A 23,979-nucleotide genomic window follows, 5' to 3' on the forward strand; every position below is an offset into this window, starting at 1 on the left:
ACGAAATAGAAAAAAATCATACTGTATAAGATATGAACATACTAGAAGCCTGTCTATCAATGTTTGACATTTTTGTGAAAACGTTACATTTCTGTGAATAATCTAGTACTTTATTCCGTGGGCGGGGCAAGAACGTTGATCAGGGACAGATCCAGGATTTTCCAAGGGGGGGGGTATCATTTTGCCGAGGAAAAATTTGATAAGGAAAACAAAATAGATTTTCAACCCAAAACTTGGTGCATTTAGAAAATTTGACAAGCAAAAAAAAAGGTACTCACTTTCAAAAGGGAAGGAATATATTCCCAACAAAAATGTTGAATCTAGAACACTGGCGGATCCACGGGGGGGGGGCACAGTCGGCCCTTGCCTCCCTCCCCTTTTGAGAGGCCCAACTTTCTCTCCTCTTCTGATCAGTTTCTCAGTTATTCACCGCAAATAGGGGGCCGCAGTCGTCTTACCATTGCCCTTCATAATCTAGTAGTTTGTATCGTGGGCGACCTGCAAGAACTTTTAATGAAGCTTCCAGATCAGGGGCTGATCCAGGATTTTTCGGGGGGGCACATTGAGGCTGTTAGAAAGCTGGATCCGCCCCTGCCTATAGTCAGGTTATATCCTCTTTAAGATGGCTGGCTCACTTTCAGGAAAAGGCTTTCGTTTTTAGATTTATTAGCTCGATCTGAGTTTCTTTAGCTTATTTATTTAAAGCAGCCATTCAAAACTCACTATTTTCCGAATTCTTTCAGTCTGGAGTACCCCATTAACTTTTGAATACTCCATGAGCAAAGATTTAGAACACGTTGCACATCTGCAGGAATATTTCTATTTCGTATTAAAAAAAACAAAAGAAAAGGGGCCTAGTAAATATTTAGGGGCCGCAGGCCATGATACGCATAAGTCGAATTTGTCATTATAAAAGTTTATAAGTTATTTAATTTTGATGGAACCATCAGTGATATTCTTCTTGATAGTTCATAAGTTCATAAAAATTATTTCCAGATACAAAGATGTCAAAGGCACCATCACAGAGGAAAATCACATAACATTAGAATACAAGCAGAATAAAAAGCAATTAAAAAGTACACATTAGGCTAAATATACCCCCTCTCAAATACAATACAGAACAAATATATATGTCTAGAAGGTGGGGAGCAACGGAAGGTCAAAGACTTAACGAGGTCGCTCCCATGTGGTTGAAAAGGATAGATAAAAAAACATCTTGTATTTATTTGAATCATTTTTGTTGGGTTCTTATTTCAAATTTCAGGAGACACTTAATTGTACACATCCAGATCAAGATACTTCAAAAAGGGTAAGAATTCAAGAAATTTTCTTTTTGAAGATCGAGGGCCAGGCTGGTATAAATCCTCTCCAGTACTTAAAAAAGGGTAAGAATTAAAGAAATGTCTTTTTTGAAGATCGAGGGACAGGCCCCCAAGCTGGTATAAATCCTTTCCGGTCAAAATAAAAAAAAGCTAAATAAAGGGGAATTTGGTAGAGTACGTATGGTTCGGAAGTTCATGATTTTTCTTCTAGTGAAAAATATGAATATAAATGACTATGAATGCTATTTAGTCAGTTTAGTAGGCAGTCTAATTATTTAGGTCTTCTGTTTGCTATTTTTGGATGACTGGTTCACTAAGTATTTGTACCATAGTAGCTACCATGATCTTCTGAAAATCTCAGCAATTGAATATTTAATCGGTAACTTCAATCGTGGGAGTGTATTGCTGTGATCGTGTTCTTATTTTCAGTGAGTAAATTCATTAATATATTGCACTTTCTTGTTATTTTCACGTTGTGTGTAGTGAATATAAGCAACCCACATGCCTGTTCTACTACAAAAGTCCAAACGCTTATGTCATTCTTAGCAGAATCACAGGGAACTTAACTGTGGAAGTTACTTTTTTGCGTCTTTTTTCTCATTCTGCTGAGTGCTGAATCTGACTGAGTCTGAGTTGACAATGACAATGTTAGTTGTTACACAATTCTTACGCACACAATTCTAATGAGGATACCATAATTTCGGGACGGGACTAGGCTCTTTTCATTTTATACAAAAGCTAATCTCCCGAGTATTGCTAGCAAGTTCTTGGTATTGCTATTAGATTCACAAAAAGTCAAAATGAAATAGGCCTACGGGACAATCGACAGAAAAAAGATCAACGGAGAAGGCTATACCCTAGGCCTACCGGTACGCCCAAAATACGGTACTGTACCCGGTACGTACCACTACGGTACTATCGTTAGTAAGTGTTAGAGTTGGACTTGTGAAAAAAAAATACAAAGAATTGGAAGGGAGGATGAGCGAAAGAAAGAAAAGACGAAAGAAGAGAGTGAGAGATGAATTGAGAAGAAAGAAAGAAAAAATGAAGGGGAAAAAATAAAAGAAGGATGAAAGAATTAAAAGAGAAAAAACAAGTTTCTGTCATTCTTTGAATTGAATATAGAAAGAAAGAAACAAAGTAAGGAAGGGAAGATGAATGAATGTGTGAAAGACAAAACAAATGAGAGAAAGAAAAAGAATCTGACCGCTTTCTTCTGTAAGTTACGGTAGGCCCTACTCAGGCTACTGTTACTGCGGCAGCCCGAACACGTACTGTGTTCGGGCTGCGAATAGCTTCACCCAAGCTCACCGGATCCGGACCGGATCGGCCAAAAGAGATTCGGGAATTTAATAATTATTAGAAATATTACACAAAATTTGGATGAAGGAATCAATACATACTTACAACTTAAGCCGGAATATTCACAATCCTCAAAACGAAGAAGTAATGTCCCAAAACTAGGCAAAAATGGAGGGATGTTTTTCCGATGTGCATTAAAAGTCGTTTGTACAGGAACCAATGGAGGATCGATATAGCCTTTTGACGAGGCAACGAGATAAATTTGATTTTTGTCAGCAAACAGGCGAAAAAAACAAAAACAAACAATAAAAGAAAAATATACTTAAAAAATAAAATGATAATTGAATATGCGGAATATTTGTGAATTTTAGTAAGTTCGCATGTTCATCAGATTTGCCAATAGCACTAAAGTCCATATAGAAAATATAACTTAAGGCCCCGACAAAAGGCTATCATTCGATGCGTCGGAGAAAGATACATGAATATTCATGAGTCTAGTTCCGTAAATTCTTGCTTTTCCCTTTGCCTGATAACAAGTCAACATACGGCTTTGGTTTTTTTTTTGAAAGAAATAACATATTTTCTTTTGAATTATTTGTTTTTTCTTTCTCCTTCATTTTTTTTCTTTTCTTCTGTTCTATTTTATTTTCCTTTGCCCTTTTTTTATTCTCGTTATTTTGTTCCCCTACCTTCTCTTCATTCTTGGGTCGGTTTTTTCTTCCTTTTTTTTAGTTTTCGCCTTTGTTTTTTTTTATTCTTTTTTTTCTTCTCTTTTTTGTCTCTAATTTTCTTCTTGTCTTCTTTGTTTTCGAGAGATAATACTCATGGGGTCGTACTGCAAATTTTTTATCATTATTATTATTATAGAAATCTACAGATATAGGTAAATAAACAAGCGAAGAAATAAATTAATACTCATATATTAAAGGATATTTTCAGGGGCGTACCCAAAATTTTCCGTGGGGGGGGGCAAATTCGTCTGCCCAAAAATTTGACAAGCAAAAAAAAAAGAAAAGAAATTGTCTTCAACCAGAAATAAATGATTTCGTACCAGAAAAAAAATTGACAAGCAAATAAGAAAAAAAAGGTCTACAAGTTCAAAAGAGGGGGCACTTGTGGCTCGTCGGGATCATTTGTGATTCGTCATGGGGGCAGGGGTACGTCCATTGCATGAGTTATGACTCGTCAGAGGGGGGGGGGGGGGCAGTCTACCCCCCTCTCTCTCTCTGAGGTACGCTTGTGAAAATATCCGTTGATCAAAATTATTGAGTGATCAGCAAATCATCTCTTTAAGATATTGATGCCCATTTTCTGGAACCCAGCAACTGAAAGGTCTGCGCTGACTCAGCCTAGAATCTAGAGGACTCCGTGATGTGAAATTATTTTAAAGACATTATCACGGAGTCCAATGCTGGCTCCCACATATTTTAATTTTGTTCTTTCTCTCTTGTTATGTTTTCCATTTTATTTATTTTGTATACTGTGCATGCATGAATCATTCTGTCAGTTTGAATTGTATGTTGTATGTTTTAATGAGAATTTAAAATAAATAAATGAAATGAAAATATATGCAAATCTCATTATCATCCAACAACCATTTTCATATACTCTTGATGCTTATATCAATATTAATTTGTAATTTGTTTGAACGGTTATTTTAAGATGATCATGAAATATGATTAAAATTCATATGTTTGTTTCTAGATTACTATGTAATCTTTCATCTTGTTGGCATTCTTTAAGCCTCAATCATTGAGTTTATAAATCTCTGCGGGATAAGTATAGGCCTGTAATTACAAAGAATTGAATTGCTCATTACATATAGGATGCATAAATTCGCCGGGAATCTTGCTTATCTGATTGTTTTCCTGGCATCCAAGAGGCGCTTTTTTCGAATACGTCCCGTTCTTTATCTTAATTGTTTTGCTTATAAGAATTAATGAATAATAATGATGACACTAAATCAGCTTATCTATATTTCTACTGCAGTACCACTGAAGTATTGATGCAGAAATCAAATTTTGTGATAGATTTTGTCATAACATCCCAATAAAAGTCAGGCCTTTAGTGTCATGAACATTTTCCATTTTTCTATAACAAGTGCGTCGCAAGGAGGCTGTGGGGTGGCCTTCCCCATCCTAACGCCCCCCCCCAAAAAAAAAAAAAGAACATGAGAAATGGTGAGAGCGAAGGGGAAAGCAATGGCGAAAAAGATAGCTTTGCGGGATTTTCTTTCTTTATAAATATTTGCTTCCGCGCAAGTTTGCGAGGAAATCATGAAAATATAGTTTTCTCCTTTGTTTACCTTTCCCCGTTTTCCCATCTTGGCTTAATGCTATTTTGTTTCGTTGCGGCATCAAGTTTTTAAAAATAATATTTGGGAACGGAACTTGTATTAAGATTACAGGTCAAAGTAATATATTTCTTCAAATTGATCAATACCAACTTTTCCGATCCCTAGGTAAGGGCGGTAAACTATATAATAACAATGATGTCAATTACCCACAAAGGCTACTTCTTCCGCTTTTCAGCTCTTTACTAGTGAATTTATTTGGGGCCGCAGACGGCCTTATCATGAGCATGTAAAGGGGCAGTTATAAAAATTGTGAAAAAAATACAGTATTACTAAATGATGGAAGTTCATATGTCATCAATCTCCTGTCGCCTATTTTGCGCCATTAATTTGATATTTTGCATGTTACTTTTTGTTCCTTTTCATACAAATACACTGTTAAAAATGATTGAAAAAACGCTGTTTACGACACGAATCACACAATTGTTTAAACAAGTATTTAAAATCTTAAACAACACAGTTTAAATTCAAAATTTGATTATCAATAATTAAATTCAAATATCAAATTATCAATAATTAAAGCTTGATTGTTTAAGAGTTTAAACACTTATTTAAAATGTTTAAACAACTACTGCGCAATTCACACAATAAATAGTGTTGTTTAAATTATTTTTTGACAGTGTAAGCACTTCATATAAATGAGCTCAATTAGGGGCGGAACCATGATTTTCAAAAGGGGGGCAAATTATTCCAATGAAAAATTTGACGAGCAAAAAAAAACAAGAAGAAAGATTTTCCAACCAAAATTAAGGAAATTTCGTCCAGGAAAAAAATTGCTAAGCCAAAAAACAAAATGAAAGAAATCTTTGTAACAAAAAAAAATTATTTGGCCCGAAAAAAAATTGACAAGAAAAAAAGGGGAGGGGGCACAGTTCGGTTTTAACACCATTTTAACATCACAAATTTTCATTATGCTTCTCAAGGGGGGAGGACGAGCCGGCTTTCCCCCCCCCCCGGATCCAGCAGTGAGTTCGATGTTTTTAATGTGAATTTGACAAGCAAAAAAGGTCTTCAACATAAAATTGGAGGTCGTTTCGTATCAATTTTCTTCAGAAGGGGGGAGCGATTAAAAAAACCTATGCTACTGCCATGGTGATTAGAGATTATCAAAGCAACAGAATTTTTTTTTAAACATAATTATTTATTCTTTACAATATCTTTATATTTATTTTAAAAGGAAGCAAAGTTGTTTTTAAGTATGTCCTTTCATTTAAAATCATATTCATTCCTTCCTAATTGCTATAACAAGTGAAAAAGATGAATAACATCAATAAAATCAGGATTCATATTTAAGAAAATCGTTAAGTTATTCTAAATGTAAAATTAGAATCTGTAACTATTTCTTTAATATCTCATAATCACAAAGGAATAGTCATAATACAGACTAAAAGTTTCTACATGATCTAGATATCTCTTAATAAAATTATAAAACACAATCATGCTATTCGTAAATTTTATTTGTTCAGTATATAAAACACACACACACCAAGAGAACAGTCATGCTCCCCCCCCCTCCCATAAATAAATCATAAAAAGAATGAAAAGGAGAAAGAAATATAAGTTTATAACAAATGACAAATAAAAAAACATTTATTATAAAAACACAGAATGTAACAAAATAGCAATATATATGAAATAAATTATTTTTTCATTAATACAGATTTTTTTTCAAATTAAAATGAAAAAATGGTATTGAATTACATGCCTAAATCACGATTTAACTGAATCGAGGCGACTTGCCGAAAGTTTTGACTTATATGCATATTCATTTAACTGTTTGGTAAAGGCAGAGACGTCATCTTATGAATATTTATATACGCATGCGCAGAAACTATTTTCACGTTCTTCAAACATGGCGATCTCGCGATTGGAACAAAAGTCCGAAAATTGACGTTCTTTCGAAGGATTTATTGGAATTGTATACATCAGTTTTAATTGAAAGTTAAGCTGATTTAGGAACAGTTTGTTTAGGTAAGATTGTTATCAATCGTTGATTTTTAATTCATTATTATCACCGGTTTTCTAATGCCAAACATCGCGAAGTTTTGTACTCCGGTGAGAATACATGGTGGAACTCAGGACCCCGACACTGTCTGAAGACGTGTCGGGGTCCCCGGGGCAAAGGCTACTGTAGATCTACTGTAGCTCATTGACTTCGAGTGCATGTGAGTGAGTGTAGCTAGAAGGCTCCTAATTTAACTTTAAGCTAACAAAATAATGTGTTACAACATTGATTTTGTTTTTAAACAAATATTCCTTAAAAAAACAAAATAATAAAAGACAAAAAAAAAATTGGCCTACATGTATGTTTACGTGGCCATCTTGTTTTCTTTGTTAGCTACATGTACTAACAAAGAATAAGATGGCCATGTACCGGTAAATAGATTGAAAATATTTTTCTCACTCTTTTTTTAAATAAAAAATGAAAGGCTGGCTGCATTTTGAGACCGTCACATCAAATGCCTGAAATTCAAATCATACCTGGAAGTAAAATGTTTGATTTCCAGTTTTTCTGCGTTTCTGCATTATTCACTTTAAGTCACAAAAAATACAATTTGCATAGGCGAGCGATAAATTGCTCAACCTGAAAGGGATTAAGGTGAATGGTAGCGATTGATTGCTCTCACTCTCCGAAGGCACACCTGACTTCTTCTGAAAGAAGGGAAAAGGTGTGTCTTATACACCAGAAAATACAGTTGAAATCTGTATCAATCATCTTAGTTGGCCACGCATTCAAAACAACCTTTGTGATTTGGTTTAATATGTTTAATTGTATTCTATTTCCTCTCAGTTATTTTTAAGGGATATGATTCTGATTGAGGATATGGAGATGATTTGTCCCTGAACTTAGTGAAATTTCTTTTACCATTATGAGTATTGCTGACTACACTCAAACCCCTGAGGACCATCAGGCTTTTCTTGTGACAGTGAAACCAGTGGGAGCAGTCAAAGTCCATGCATTTTCCAGGATCATCAGCCGCATCACCAGTGTTTCGTACGTGCGGGTGCCCGACAACAAACGTGGCATCTGGCTCAGATACAAGCGTCTTGTCCACTTAGAAAACAATGAGTGGGGTGACTTCCAGGTCCATCGACGTGTCGCCGGCCTCATCTGCTTGGGAAAGGCGTCGTCGGAGATTGAACTTGCCACCGTGTATGCAAACTTTGACACAATGAAGGAAACTTTTCGGAGCACGCTATTTGACTCTAGGTGTTTTGTTTTTGGGATGTCAGAGGAGACGGTGCAGGAGAGTGCGTCTGGAGTCAGACCTGATGCTGTGTATTACAAGAGCATGGAGGACTGTGATCAATTGGAGGATGATGTCAAAGAATTTGCATCAGCGCTGTTCTGGGTGTTGGAATCCAAGCGTCTTGATAAAACAAACACCAGCAGAAATGACAAGCTCCCTCTCTTAATGGCACCATTCGAGCGGAAAGATATTGTTGGCATTGATACGGAGACAAGGTAATGATGCTTGTACTTCCACATTTTCTGTATTTTCCTTGTGAACATATTCCAATAGCACATAATGAAAAATTTCCACAGACCAAATCAGACATTATTTGGCCCATGATGGCTTAAGCTCAGGCAGCTTGAATGCCTATTTAACCCTATTGAACACTTTGTTTAATAACTTTTTGGAACCTGGGACTAGCCATTTCATAACGCTGTGCATATCTTAATAGAGCATTATGTTCCTCCCTTGGCAAAATTGACACTGATTTCAATTGGCTAAAGAAAAGGTATTCGTGTGGCAACATATCAGGGCATGAACTTCCATGAACCGCTTTCCACCACATTTGGACTGTTACTATTTTTCATCATGCTCTAATGAGATATAGTATCCAAAATGCTGAAGTGCAAGAAATTTATTTGTATGAAGTTACTGCTTGTACATGTACTCTAATCTGAGCTATCAAAAAAAAACCCTACATAGGCTGTAATCTTGACAACCTTATTTTTATCAGGACATTTGGATGGGGTGTATAGGTAGAATGCCTTTTAGAAGCATATCAGTTATATTAAAGTTTAAGGTCTCTAGATAAGTATTATTGCTTGAAATAATTTTGTGACTAAACTTGACTCTTCTTTGATACCTTTGTTCATCAGGACCTTTCGACGGCGGGTGCAGGGTAGAATGCGTAAGCATATTGGTGATCTTAGCCTGATGGCTGGTATGACTCAAGATGCATTTGTTCATTATCAGACAGCCTATGAGATCTTAAAAGGAGCCAATGATTGGCTTTGGATGGCAGGTATGTAACTTTTTGGAAACCTATCAGAGAATGACACTGTTAAGAAATACAGGAATCTGGGAACCTTTAGGAAGATGTAATATTGCATATCTTGAGAAATGGATTGCAGTTTTGTAGCACTACCATTAGAATAAAAAAGTACAGAATGCCTTAAATTAACCTCTCATCAAATTATTGAATTTTGAAACTGTATGTGATATTTAATTTTAGGATTGAAAAAAAAATCATGTATGATATTAAAGGAATTTGAATAATGAAGGATGTCATTTATGTCTCACCTGCATAGCAGAGTGAGACTATAGGCGCTGCTTTTCCGACGGCGACAGCAGCGGCGGCGTCAACATCAAATCTTAACCTAAGATTAAGTTTTTGAAATGACAGAATAACTTAGAAAGTATATAGACCTAGTTCATGAAACTTGGCCATAAGGTTAATCAAGTATCACTGAACATCCTGCATGAGTTTCACGTCACATGACCAAGGTCAAAGGTCATTTAGGGTCAATGATCTTTGGCCGAATTTGATGTATCTGTTGAATTACCATCGTAACTTTGAAAGTTAATAGATCTGATTCATGAAACTTGGACATTATAGTAATCAAGTATCACTGAACATCCTGTGAAAGTTTCAGGTCACATGATCAAAGTCAAGGGTCATTTACATGTAGGGTCAATGAACTTTGGCCAAATTGGGGTTATATGTTGAATTACCAACATAACTTTAAAAGTATGTTGGTTTAGTTCATAAAACTTGGACATAAGAGTAATCAAGTAGCATTGAACATCCTGTGCACATTTTAGGTCACATGACAAAGGTCAAAGGTCAATGAACTTTGGCCATAATGGGGGTATCTGTTGAATTACCATCATAACTTTCAAATTTTATGGATCTGACTTAGACATAAGAGTAATCAAGTATCACTGCATATCCTGTGCAAGTTTCAGGTCACATGATCAAGGTCAAAGGTCATGTAAGGTCATTGAACTTTGGCCACATTGGGGGTATTTGTTGAATAACCATCCTATCTCTGTAAAGTGTATTGGTCTAGTTCATAAAACGTGGAAATAAGAGTAACCAAGTATCACTGGACATCTTGTGCGAGTTATAGTAGTTTTCAAAGTCAGCACTGCTGCTATGTGGAATCGCGTGATGCAGGTGAGACCGCCAGAGGTATTCCACTTGTTTTAGAGATAAAATTTTGTGATACTTATTTCGATGTTTTATGTACATGTAGTGTGTATTCCCTTAGAAACTAAAACATTACTTTGGAAATGTTACAGCTTGCCTTGAAGGCATGTGTGCAGCTTCTGTCATCCAGCTATATCCTACAGAACCCCCAAACAAAGGAATTCCTAGAAATGCTTCCTTCAGTGGGGAGTCTTTGTTAAAGCCTCCGGAAGAGAAACTTCATCGCACAGGTGAGTTGTTATTGTTTTTTTTTCAGCTTTTGTGATCATATACTATGCATCCCTGAAAAACTCCTGATCTAAAGATTATTTAGCCCATTGCTTACAATGTACTAAATAAGATAAAATTGTCCCTGTGTAAATCAACACAGAATTCAGTAGTCAACAGGTAGATTGGTGTAAAAAAATAACATGATATTACTCTACATGTATCATACATTTAAGTTTGTTGTCATCCAAAAATTTTTTTGATTTGATTATTGCATATATTCCCCATGGATTGTCAATTAACAGGGAGCTATGACACCATGAATGGAGTAGATGAAAAGTACGAAGATGAAGACCTGCCAAAGAACTGCCTTCCTCCTGATGATATCATTGAGAAATACAGGGATGCTATTGTGCATTACGCAAAGGTGAGTTTTACCATAATAAGGCAATAATATCAGTGTGTAGGATACCATGTCTTGATGAAGAGCGAGTAAAAAAATATCCATCGCCCAAATTTGATGTGGATCAGTTTATGATGACCCAAGGTATGGCCTCATGAATGTCTATGTAGTCCCACTGATATTGCAGATTTGCTTGCTTCATAATTGTGTGGAACGCAGCCAATTTACCATTACAATGTTTCAATTCAAGTTATTGCAATTATGATATAAAATTTCAAGTATTGAATCAAGTATAAATAATTATAATGTAAGTAAATTTCTTGCTTAGAAATAGTTTTACTGCATTTAATTATGTATTGGCCTTAACACATACATGTACTTGTATTTTTTACATTTATTTCTTGGTAATTTTTTGCACTTATTTCCTACTGGTCAGTTGTAATTTTTCTTCTTCGAATCTTGACCCAATAAACCAAACTCTATACAGTATACATGGTTAAGTTTGGCTTTATAAACAATTCTTGTCAAAGTTTTTTTTCTCAGTTACCATATATACAAACTCCTTTCTATGAAGAGAGACAATTGAAAAGAGTCGCTTTTAATCTCTCAGCACATTTTGATCAAAGAGTATTCTTTTTAAAAGGAAATTGTGTAATAATAGGAAGTTTCATGTTTTTGAGATCTTTTTGTAATTTCACTGGACTTAAATGAAAATTATAGAGTCTGATGATATCCATGCATTGAAATCATCCACTCCACTTTAAAAATGACAGAATTGTCTGATCATTACCTTCTTACTTTTTTTCCAGTATACGAATGCTGCAATCATAGAGATGGAGGCATGCATTAAAGCTACAGAAGTCCTCATCAAGCAACGGGTATGTACAAACCATAGAGATAGATTTAGATTGGATAGAAAGTGCATAGGAGAGGTTAAACAAATGAAGTTGAGTTCCTTTCATATTGTGCCATTTCACATTATTCAAATTATGATTCAGCATACGTGATAGTTTGTATGGTCAAGAGGGAAATATTAGTACTCATGAACCACCCCATCATTTCATATAAACGAGGGACATCTTTTTCATAATTTTCTAGATTTGTGGTTACTAAGTCATGGTAACTTTAGGTACCTTACCCGAAGTCTGAGTCATGTCATTCACCCAGGAATCCCTCTACCATGAAATTCATCTTTGACAAAACATTGGAGAAATGGCTGTTGTGAAAGATACATGTACATGTATCACCACTGAATCCCACTAGGAAGGTGTTATGCATTTTTTTTCAGTGACTTTCCTGCATTTTCCACTATCTTGGTTTGTCTGAGATGAATGTGAATGTTAGCAATCAAAAGAGGCTTGTTGGATTCTGGTATGAAATACACAGCTCTTACTTGGTGTATTAAAGGTGCCTGAACCAAGTACTGATTTGAATTGTTGCACAGACAACATAAAATGTTACTCTTTGCATTGAAAAAAAAATAATGGAAACATTCAGATATGTGTGTAAATGGTTGACAACTGGGTTAATTACATTTTAAAAGTGATCAAAAATATATTTGAATTCTGTTTGTATGGACACTATTTGCTTGTCCAGTAGTGTGTCATATATTACAATCAAAGCAAATTATATATTCCCCATATTATTGAAACATTAATGCAAAAACAGTAAGCACTCATTGTCCATTCTTCTTATTTTGCCAAATGCAAATGGCCTTTTATAGTTACATGTAGACATGTATGTTGTTTAATTTTTCATCTGAATGATGGTGAAGATTTTAAGAAACACGTCTGTTCCTTTTAAGAATCATAGTTGTAACAATCGACCTTAAATTATCAGTAATATGTTCTTCCTTTATTTTATAGTTAAACATTGTTTTTTTCACCCATTGAATGAAATTGGACATTATATTTTATTCTCATTTAATTCCTATAATATTCAATGTAATTTAGGAGCAAGGGGAAATGCTCACAAATAAGGTACATGTACTTAGTATTCTAGATTAGATAGCACGATTTGTGGTGCATGGTGTTATTTGTATGCATGATTTTGTTATAAATTTATAAAATCCTTGTATGTGTCCAGTATGTGACAATATAAGGATTTTATTTTCTGAAAAGCAGTTAAATCAAATATCATTTTCAGTTTCTATGGATATATTTGTGGTTTATGTTGATGTCCAGGTTCTTGAAATCAATTAGATATTTTTTGGATACTAGTCACAAATTTTCAGTAATCGCAATGAATTGTGCTTTGAATTCTTGTGTGTTTACTTTTGATATGATTGCTATACAGTTGTACAGACTTTCATTAGTGATTGTTTGTCCCTCTTTTTTTCTCACTTTACACATTTTTATCAATTTGATAATTTCAGTGTGTTTGAGTAAAGTTTTATTTTTTCGCAGCTTTCTTTAATTCATTTTTAGTTTTGGCATTTATTTTTATTTCCTCCTTATCAGATAATGTTTTAAGTTTTTGCATGATGTGTAATATTGATTTATACAGCTGTAGAATGTAGATGTAGAAATTCGAATTGATGTATGTGCATTTTTCTATCATGTGAAGTCACAATGAGATGAATAACTTTTTCATGCAACAAAGTTTTTCTATTTTACTACTTTCTTAGATTTAATTTTTTAGTAGTACTAGTAGATATTACTTTAATATTACATATACATGCACGAGTTGAGCACTTAGTTTGCATTTAATTGCAACATTACATTTTATCTTATGGAATATAAAATTCTTTTGAAGAGATTAAGAGAACTGTAAACAGATATTTGAAAAATAAGAGGAAGAAGAGGAAAGACCAGCATGACATTGAAGTAAAATCTTCCCTAGAAATCATATTTTATGTGAAAAAAAAATCATTGGTATGGTATGATGTATAGGATGTATAATAAAGTATTTATAATGATGAAAGAGTACTTTACTTCTTATTACAGAGCATTATGTTGAGTTTTTAAATTCATTTTTAATTTTCATTCTTAAGTACGGTATGATAGTAGGCCTAAACATATTAATGGTTTAGTTAAAATTTTATCTTGTAGGAATGTTCGACCTTTCAGGATTTTTCATAAATTCCCATTATTTCTTCATGTATGTTTTTTAGCCTTTAATAGAGTCTCTACATGATGTCTTTTACATGTAGTATTACAGACTTGAAATCTATAAAAACTACCTCTCATGGGTAAAGCTACAACTGTAACTACAAACTTCTACTAATTCTAGGAATAATTTTGAATTCTTTCATCAGAAAACAATGGATGCTGCAGACTTTCTTCAGAATGTGATCTACATCAACCTCAATCTCCCGGAGCACGAGAAGGTGCAGCGTTACAGTGCCCTCTCCAGGTTGTTCTCAAAGATTGGCTTTCATCGGAAGGCTGCGTTCTTCAAGCGGGTAGCTGCAATGCAATGTGTTAGTCCCACCAATCCAAATTCCAGCTGGGCTATGGTTAGTAGTTGTCTTATTTCATGTGTGCAATCTAAGTTCTGTCTTGAGATTGTAAAACTTGAAAGTCTTATCAAGTCATCATGTTCATCTTGACCTTTTAAAATGTGATCATTGAACTTAACCATCCATCATCATTTTGAGTACTGTTTTTATTTGCATCTGAGCACTTCTCAGAACTTCCCTCTTCCTCCTGTTATCCCTTTTATACTGAGCATTGAAAAAATCAACCAAGAAATATTAAAGTCATCAGAATTAAAAACATAATGTCTTTCATGAATTAATTTCTTCTGTTCAATTCTTTAATGTTTATTCATAGACAGAAGAGGATATTAGATTGTTGCTGTGTAATTTCTTGCTGTGGGAGGTTTGAAATTTAGCACAAAAAAAGGACAATGCTGTAAGCCTACTTTAATTTTGTTTAGGCTAGAATCCATACAAAAGAAATTAGAATGAAATTAACAATTATTATATTACATCTTTCAACACTATGATTTCTTTGTATATCAGTAATTAGCAGGTCAATTTGATATTCGCTTAGATGTCAAATACAACTTTGTGCATGTATTACAGAATTTGAAAAAAATAGGCCTGTATATTTTTTTTGCCAGTTGTGTAAACAGTGCACAATACCCAAAACTTTGCCCCCTTAAATAGTTATTGCTTTATTACTAACTGTTACATACTGTTGCTATTACATGTCTCCATTAAAGAAAATCAAGATGACACTGAGTAGGGCAGTTTTTATCATCTTCACCTTTTGTAACTATATGTTTTTTGTTTAAAAGTGAGCAGAATTATGGTGAAGAATCATTTATTTTATTTATTGTAAAGTTCTTTGAGACTTCTAAAAATAAATAAGCAAGTAGATGTGTAATCATTTTCATATCTTTCTTTTTTTTAATCAGTGCCACAGTTTACTCTTGGAAGCCATGGATGGGTACAAGCTGTCTCTAAATGCCAAGGATTATAGACGAGGTAAATATGTTTTAGAAAATTAGAATGAATTAAATGATGAATGAAATAACTATAATCAAATAAATAGATAAACAAATGTGTGAATGCATGCTTGAATGGTTTGCTTAAAGGAGAATGAAATATTTAGAACAAGATAGCGTGTGTGAAAAAAGAAAAATCAATGATACAGATCAACGAAAGTTTGAGAAAAATCAGACAAATAATGAGAAAGTTATGAGCATTTGAATATTACGTTCACTAATGTTATGGAGATCCTCAAATTGGCAATGCGACAAAGATGTGTGATGTCACTTGTGAACAACTCTCCCCTTGACTTTAGTATATATTTCACTTAAAGGACAAGTCCACACCAACAAAAACTTGTTTGAATAAAAAAGAGAAAAATTCAACAAGCTTAACACTGAAAAGTTCATCAAAATCGGATGTAAAATAAGAAATTTCAAAATTTCGCTTCATTTCACAAAAACAGTTATATGAACGAGCCAGCTACATCCAAACGAGAGAGTCGATGATGTCATTCACTCACTATTTCTTTTGTTTTTTATTGTTTGAAATATGAAATATTTTGATTTTTTCATTGTCATGTGAAATGAAGTTTTATTCCTCCCTGAACACGTGGAATTCCATTATTTTAACATTTTGTGCTTCAGGCAAGGAGGTCCTAATCGTCAAATTCGTAAAAATTGAAATATTGTATAATTCAAACAATAAAAAACAAAAGAAATAGTGAGTGAGTGACATCATCAACTCTCTCATTTGGATGTAACTTGCTTGTTCATATAACTATGTTGTTAAAATAAGTGAAACTTTGAAATGTCATAACTTTCTTATTTTACATTCCATTTTGATGAAATCTTCAGCATTGTGCTTGTCTGATTTTTCTCTATTGATTCAAATCAACATTTTTCTGAGGTGGACTTGACCTTTAAATTGCCTCTTTTATCATATCTATCAGTAGATCATGTGCTCTTTCTCTAGGAGGGCATGTAATACAGATTTTTAAAGAATACATCATGGATAAAGAGTTTGTATCACCACAAGTAAAAGCAGAAAGAGACATTTTGAGGGTATATTATAGTCCATCAAAGGGAAAGTTGTTCACATGTGACATCACACATCCTTGTCGCATTGCCAACAGGAGGATCTCCATAGCATTAGTGATTGCAATATTCAAATGCTCATAACTTTCTCATTATTTGTCTAATTTTTCTCAAACTTTCTTTGTTCTTTTCTTTGATTTTTCTGTTTCGACACAAACCTACTTGTTCCAAAGTTTTCATTCCCCTTTAAAGATGAATACCAGTAGTGGTAACAATTTCAAAATGAGTTTGAACAGAGTCCAATAAATTGACCACCAAGTTTTTTTAGGTATAAATGAAAAATATATGCCCAATGGCTCTGGATAAGATGCGTAATTGCTGGGAATTTAGCAGAATTCAATGAAATATCAGGTATTTTTCAGAAACAATATTAATACACGGTCCCGCATATGTCTTTTTGTGTTGGTGATCATCAGAATAATTGGTTTTCAGCTAAGATATCATAATTTCACAAAGTTTATTTCCAATTTACCAGAACTAGGTGGCAATTAACCTTAATTTTAAATACTTTCTCATGAAATAATTGCTTGCTGCAACTAATTTCTTTTACCTTATAATGTTATTAAGACAAGACTAAGATGATTGGGGTAGAATTGCTTATAAATCATTGATAGGATCTCAGGATCAGAATTAAAGGTGTCGTGTAGCTAATGACAAAATTAAGCAGAAAAATCGTATTTTCGTGAATATCCCTGGATGTTTGTATGATATCATAGGTAATATGTCATCATTTAGTGATATCAATATCATCAAACAATATCAGGAATCCTGGAGCCCTTCTTACAAAGAGTAGCAATTGATTCGATCAAACGCAACTATGGAAAGCCAGCAAAGTCAACATATAAAATGCATGTTTGGTCGAAAGATTTTCTAGATATGAATGTATATCCATGAATTCATTGATTTCTTGACAATTAGTTGTGCTCTCCCTTGTTTACAAAGGACATTTTGCAAATTTCCTGTAGAAAAAATTATGGCACTAATGGATTTCCCTAGAGTTATGATTGATTGGATCAAATATAACTCTTTGAAAGATGGGCCCTGGTTTGCCATTTTCACTTATGCTCAACTCGTACTGGCTTATTTTTCCAAAGATTTCTTAAAAGCATGAAGAAAACTAATTTTCCCTATCTTTGTCATTTACTTATGAACAAATTAGTACAATGCTGTCTTTGAATTTCTGTTCAAGTATTCTGCAGTTAGACAATTGTTTACAGTTTGCATTTATTTTGAAATATCAAGCTATCAAACAAGAAACATGAAAATGAAACATCTTAAAGAATTCATTTGAACTTGAGTCACAGGATAGATCATTGATAGGCTATTTATTTGAAGTAAGAGGGATAGAGCTTATAAAGAGACATATTTGGAGAAAGAAGGGAGAAATGAAAATTGACAGTGAGATATGAAGAAAAATGGATAACTTTAAAGTCTATTCAAAACCATGAACAAAACTTAAAGGATGTCTCTTTCTGTTACATCGTCCCCTATTTGATAGATGACCCTCATGGATGGCCGATGTTGCAGATCAAGCTTCTTAATGAGATGATATTAACAGCAAGACGAATGGGTGACCATAGATTAGCTGTGAGGTAGGTTTGCTTGTTAAATACATTAAATGGAGGTGGAACTAATCTTTGTCTGACTGAAGCATTATTGGAATATACTAATTTCACATTATTGTCTATTTTACAGCTTTTCAAAACTTCAACCAAGATTTTTCCACTAGACATTTATTGCTATTTTGGGGGAGAGAATTTAGCCTTAGAAAAAGAAGACATGGCATCATTATTGTTCAGACATGTATTATAGTCTTTGTTGTTCTGCTCTGAAGCACCTTGAGCATCTCATCAAGATGGAAAGTGCGCTATACAAATCTCATGTATTATTATTAGTATTATTATTAAGTGTGCTGTGAATCAGCACCATTTCTTTTACATGTTTATCTGTGTTGTCTATGAGGGTTCATTGACCACACTATATCACACCCCATACATTATTAAGGGAATGCATTCCTGGGCGTGTTGCATATAAGTTACCATTCTGGTAACTCTGCCATGCACTGGTAATTTGCATCGAATCCTTGATTCTGATTGGCTGTCGAGCATCTTTACCACAGTAGTTACCATTGGATGGCAAACTTATCATAATGATAACTTTTATGCAACGGGGCCCTGCACAATGAAAACAAACAAAAACATAATACAACTAAACCACTTTGGGAAATATATTTGTTGCAAATATTGATATTGTTTTGAAATTAACATTGTCTTTTAATCCATCACAACTTTTATCTGAAAGTATTAAAATTACAATAATTGTGTTAAGATGTATGTTCTAATTAGCCTGTAAATTTCTAAGTAGTTGATTTTGAACTGCATTGCTTTCGTATCCTGCCACTTTATTTACATGAATGGGTGCCATTCCTTGGCAACCCGACGAACAGGTTGAACTGTACAGATATAGGCACTTACAGAATATCACTATCTACCTTGGGGATTAGATCAAGCCAGTGTTGCCCATATACATCGTATGCAGTTTTTCTGATCACGAGGGAGTTAAAGGATCCCATTTATGTTTCAGAACCCTGATTGATTGTTACCTAGGTATCTGTCATTCTTGCTTGATGCATTGTATGAACATTCTCCACTGCATGGGAAGTGATAGTACCCAATTATATTAAAGGCTCCTGATTGACAACTCTCTACTGATTTTCCTCCTCTAGGTATCTTTCATTCTTGCTCCATGCATTCCATCCTAAGATGTCTGTCAATGAGAAGAGGGAGGTGGCAGCTCAACTTGAGACCTTAACCAGTAAGACTCCAGGAGTACCCCTTCCTCTCTCAGTTGATAATGGCTTGATTGTACCAGCGGTTCCCTTCACTTCATTCCCTGTAGTCAAGTAAGTTCAGTGGTATATCTTTGTTTGCCATTTATTAGGCAGTAGTTCTTCAAAGTTAAGTAAGTTTAAAATGATGAAACAAATAATGGTGAAGTTGATTACAATTACATGTATATTTATCAGACAATGTTTTGAACTGTTTAGTAAGTATGGAGGGATGCAAATGAGAATGTGTTTAGTAGGAATATACACCTTTTTTTGCATCTTTATTTATAATTTTTGAATACCCCATCAATATTCATAAAATCATTTGCATTTAATGATGTAATTTCATTATCTTTATAGAATTGATTTTTTTTCTTCATGTGAATTATATTTAGAATGGTTTTGAAAATTCCCTATTAGTGCAAAATTGTTCCTATTATTATCTTATCCATAGCATCACTGTTTAAATAAAGTAATGCCATGACAATATATATCTTAATAATTTAGCTTTGTCATGTGTAATATGTGTTTGTCTTTGTCATATATAAATAATATCTGAAAATTTTTATATTCACATGTCTTTGCCTCGTTTAATACTTTGATTTTCAATCCCTGTCATATACTATATATGTATTACTTGACCATTTCTAATATATTTTCACTTCATCTTGGTGCATTTTTCAGATCTTTTCAGCTTATCCGTCTATCTAACCAGCTACTTCCCCATAGAGCAGCTCCTAGTATAACCCTCAAAGATGGGCTTAACTCTGTGAATTCCAGTCCTTTCATCTACACTCCACTTAGCTCAAGAAATAATACAATACAAAGAGATAGATCCAAAGTTGGTGAGTCACATGCCTTACACTTACAAGGATGATGTATTTTTAATTGTGGCTGCTCTTAAGTGATATATCAGGAAATATATTCCATGGTATATGACTTATGCTTACAGTGTACTCAGCATGCAAATATTGCTCATATCCATGATAAGTGCAGTATTCTTATTACATGTAGCTTAATTCAATAAACTAGAATGATAATATTGTTGTATAACAAAAAGTAAAAGCATATGCCGTTGTTGGCCCAACAGGAGAATAAGACAATAAGATTGGCAAGAAGCATTTGGGTATGCTCAAAATGTGCCCAGCAGGATTCTCATTGAAATTAATTATTGTAATAAATAACAAATTGTTTTCAGGGAAAGGTCATTAGATCAACTACTAGCACAGTGTTGCATGATATAGTATGTAAAAAAGAAATATCACTTCATTGTTAAAATCCAATGTAATGTTTTTATTATTTCAGATTTCAAGTGGGTATCAAATGAAGCTTGTGAGGTCTGTCTACAAGTCTACAACCCCTTACCCTTTGAGCTTAGAGTTAGCAATCTAGTAAGTACAACAGAAGTATCATTGTCATTTCTTGTTGTTTCTATTCAAACAACCAATTTCATTTTAACACTTTACATACATTTTTTGCTGTCCATGTAGATTGAATATAATGTCCAGTAGCTGAAGTATGCTGGCGTATATATCTTGTACACACAGTGAATTATAAGAGAAATGATGTGATCATGAAATTTCTGTCCTGAAAAACATTTGTTTGATTCAGTAGTTCTGTCATCAGGACAATTCCAAAACATTTGTTTGATCCAGTTATTCTGTCATCAGGACAATTCCAAAGGAAATTACCTATATTTATTCTAATTTCATTGCAATTATAAGGTATAAATTATTCATGTGAAAGAATTCCTATTTATATTTGTATAACAGAAAAATCCATATATGTGTGATATTGATGGGAGGGGGCTAAAACCTTCCCTCCTTCCTTTCCTCAAGCGACCTCCAATTCATCATAATATTCACAATTCATTCATATTTTATCGCAGGGTTTCCTGGTGGAAGGCTTGAAGTTTGAGCCAATCCCTGCCACCATCACCCTCCCTCCCCAGTCGGGTCCCCACGTGGTTTCCCTGATGGGCAAACCCAAGGGCTCCGGCCTCCTCACCATCACGGGCTACACCACCAACGTCCTGGGTGTAGAGAGTCACTGCCGTCTGGCTCACGTCCCCGCCGTGACCGAGCCCTTCTACCAAGTCAAGGTGGCGCCGGCGCTACCCCTCCTTAAGATTTCGACGTCCTTGCCCAAGGCGGCCAGTAGATTGAGCTTAGATCCCTCTGAGAAGCAGGCGAGCACAAGTGCGGCTGTTAGTCTCCTGACAGGAGAAAGGTACATCGTCTAGTATATTTCACTTGATTACATCACTGGAGTGGCAGTAAACTTCAAAATCACAAAACATAGAAATATAAATTGAGTAAAATAGTGAAAGAAATCATAAAACAAAGTTAATATATCACTATATCCAAAGGGAAAATCCCCAATATTATGTGGAGCACCATTTGTTTAGATAGTAGAGGATTGAAAGATAAATTATCAATTTAATAGGAATATTATTCTGATGGACCATATTAAAACTGAATGCACTTATGTGCCAAATTATTTGCTTTACGATTGTCTCCTAACTCCGATGATTGTCATCCATTCTTTTGAATGTATACTCACTATTGCAACTTATGTGATTTGGCTGAAAAATTTTGGTTGTTCCCTTGACTGCATTTTTTCCACTGGCATAAAATATGTGATACAATTTACATTCATTTATTATTTGTCATCTTTATTATTCTCCATTTTCTCTTGTACAGCTGTGAATGTGAAGTTAGGATAACTAATTGCAGTAAAGATGTAGCTGTAGATACACTGGATATAGTATTAGATTGTGATCTCGGTGAGTATAAGTCAAAAAAACTTTCAGATAATGCAGTCAGAAAAATTCTGCTAGATATAACTTCAGATATTCAAGTGCTATGAAGTGGATCTTTTGATAAATCTGAAGGTATCATGGTTCAGCAAAATGGAAGGTTTATGATCCAAAGAGAATCAATTACTTACATGTAGGATGTGTGATGATAATGGTAAATCTTAAACCTTTACATGCTGCTAATTCTAACTCTTCATAGAGATTTCAGGTTTTTCTTTTTTTAATTTCATAAATGTTAAAAGGAAAGCTGTCATTGATATTTCATTTTATTACTGTAATTAATATCCAATGTAGTCTTAGTAAAATTAAGAAAAGCCTGACTATTTGATACTGCTGAAATCAATCTTTTGCTTTTATGTCTGTATGTTGTGCAGTTTATTTGATTTGTAAATTTATTGTTGCACATCTCTTAGATTTTTACCTTTTAATTTTACTTGTATAGATGATGTATTTACATGGAGTGAAGAGAATGTTCAAACGCAGCTTCCATTACATCCAACCTGTCAGCTCACCCTAACTTTGTATATCAAAGCAAAGGGCCATTTCTGTGTGCAGTCGGGTAATACGAAACCAAGTAAGTTCCAATGAACCAGATTGATCTTTGTACAAAATTTTAATATCATAAAATATACTACTCCAGTCTTAATTCTTGCATCATTTTTGTTTGCACACTATTGCAAAAGTTGACATCAAGTAGAAAAATAAATTCCTTGCATATGTAAATGATTTTTAATATGGTATAATTTGAGATTGTTGTCCTTTCTTTCCAGTGAATGTTCCTCCAACTCCTACAGTGAACAGAACAGATAGGATACCTGGTCTACCTTCCCACCCATCAAGATCACCTTCAACATCTATGATAGAACAGCAAGCATTGGCACCACATGAAATAGATCTTACCAGATTACACCAGGTAGAATTAATTCTTATCACCTCTGAAATTGTATCTGCATGAAAGCTTTTATTACGTTCAGCAAATCTGTATAGATCATTTGCAAAGTCAGAATGCTTTTTCAGACAAATATTTTTTGATAAAGGGAAAGTTTCTGTCTTAGTTTCAGACATTAACAATGTGGTCATGCTTTCTTACTCCATTATCCAGAAGAATCTCTGGAGAAAGACTAAAAAAAATCGACTGACAGTCTATTTTGATATGTATTGAGGCATAATTCAATGTACTATAATATGCCCCATAAACACAGGAAAAGAATATTCTTTAGCCATTCATTCCAGACTCTTTTCCAAAAACATATATGAAGTCACATGTGCTTATTAAATTCAAGTTGAAAAAAAAAGACTCTTACAACTAGATTACTATCTTTACCATTCTTCTATGGAATACATTAACTTCACTTAAGGCATCATGATTTCATGTTTTTGTTTGGTCGCAGATAATTGAAGGTACTCTGAACTTACAGTACTCTGGTGGAGAAGGAGTAGATGAGTACTTCAGGCAGACTTCTTTAGTTCTTAACGTAGAGGTCCAACCATCTATAGTCTTTACAAAGTGGACCACCATACCAGCCACTGAGTAAGTCACTAATGAAGACCCCCCTGATAATGTAATTAGTGATCATGAGGCTCTATTTAAGTGGCTATTGTAATAATATGTTTGAGATAAACTACAATCCCGTAGACACCTTTTATTACACATCCTCACCCCCCCCCCCAAAAAAAAAAAAGAATGAATGAAAAAATGAAATAAAAAATAAATAGATAAAATGAATAAGTGAAATGATAAATAACTGTTTGAGGATGTTAGAAATTGTT

The 23,979-nt window shown here is 34.1% G+C and overlaps 1 protein-coding gene across 2 annotated transcripts in view; it reads left to right on the plus strand.

Moving 5' to 3' along the window:
- The first annotated feature begins 1,673 nt into the window (after window positions 1-1,673).
- LOC121425483 (trafficking protein particle complex subunit 9-like) overlaps window positions 1,674-23,979 on the plus strand; it is a 28,565-nt gene continuing 6,259 nt past the window's right edge. Inside the window, exons 1-18 of one of the 2 annotated variants that reach the window (XM_041621555.1) lie at window positions 1,674-1,750; window positions 7,769-8,443; window positions 9,089-9,234; window positions 10,515-10,652; window positions 10,935-11,056; window positions 11,842-11,910; window positions 12,985-13,011; window positions 14,289-14,489; window positions 15,395-15,464; window positions 18,063-18,156; window positions 19,290-19,466; window positions 20,076-20,236; window positions 20,697-20,782; window positions 21,280-21,620; window positions 22,094-22,176; window positions 22,652-22,783; window positions 22,980-23,122; window positions 23,601-23,740. In XM_041621555.1, the coding sequence (XP_041477489.1) occupies window positions 7,848-8,443; window positions 9,089-9,234; window positions 10,515-10,652; window positions 10,935-11,056; window positions 11,842-11,910; window positions 12,985-13,011; window positions 14,289-14,489; window positions 15,395-15,464; window positions 18,063-18,156; window positions 19,290-19,466; window positions 20,076-20,236; window positions 20,697-20,782; window positions 21,280-21,620; window positions 22,094-22,176; window positions 22,652-22,783; window positions 22,980-23,122; window positions 23,601-23,740 (2,726 nt within the window). In that variant the 5' untranslated portion in view covers window positions 1,674-1,750; window positions 7,769-7,847. The remainder of the gene's footprint in view (window positions 1,751-7,768; window positions 8,444-9,088; window positions 9,235-10,514; window positions 10,653-10,934; window positions 11,057-11,841; window positions 11,911-12,984; window positions 13,012-14,288; window positions 14,490-15,394; window positions 15,465-18,062; window positions 18,157-19,289; window positions 19,467-20,075; window positions 20,237-20,696; window positions 20,783-21,279; window positions 21,621-22,093; window positions 22,177-22,651; window positions 22,784-22,979; window positions 23,123-23,600; window positions 23,741-23,979) is intronic. The other variant, XM_041621563.1, reaches the window with a different exon arrangement.

Source organism: Lytechinus variegatus, chromosome 1, assembly GCF_018143015.1.
Source record: "Lytechinus variegatus isolate NC3 chromosome 1, Lvar_3.0, whole genome shotgun sequence".
Classification (NCBI taxonomy): Eukaryota; Metazoa; Echinodermata; class Echinoidea; order Temnopleuroida; family Toxopneustidae; genus Lytechinus; species Lytechinus variegatus.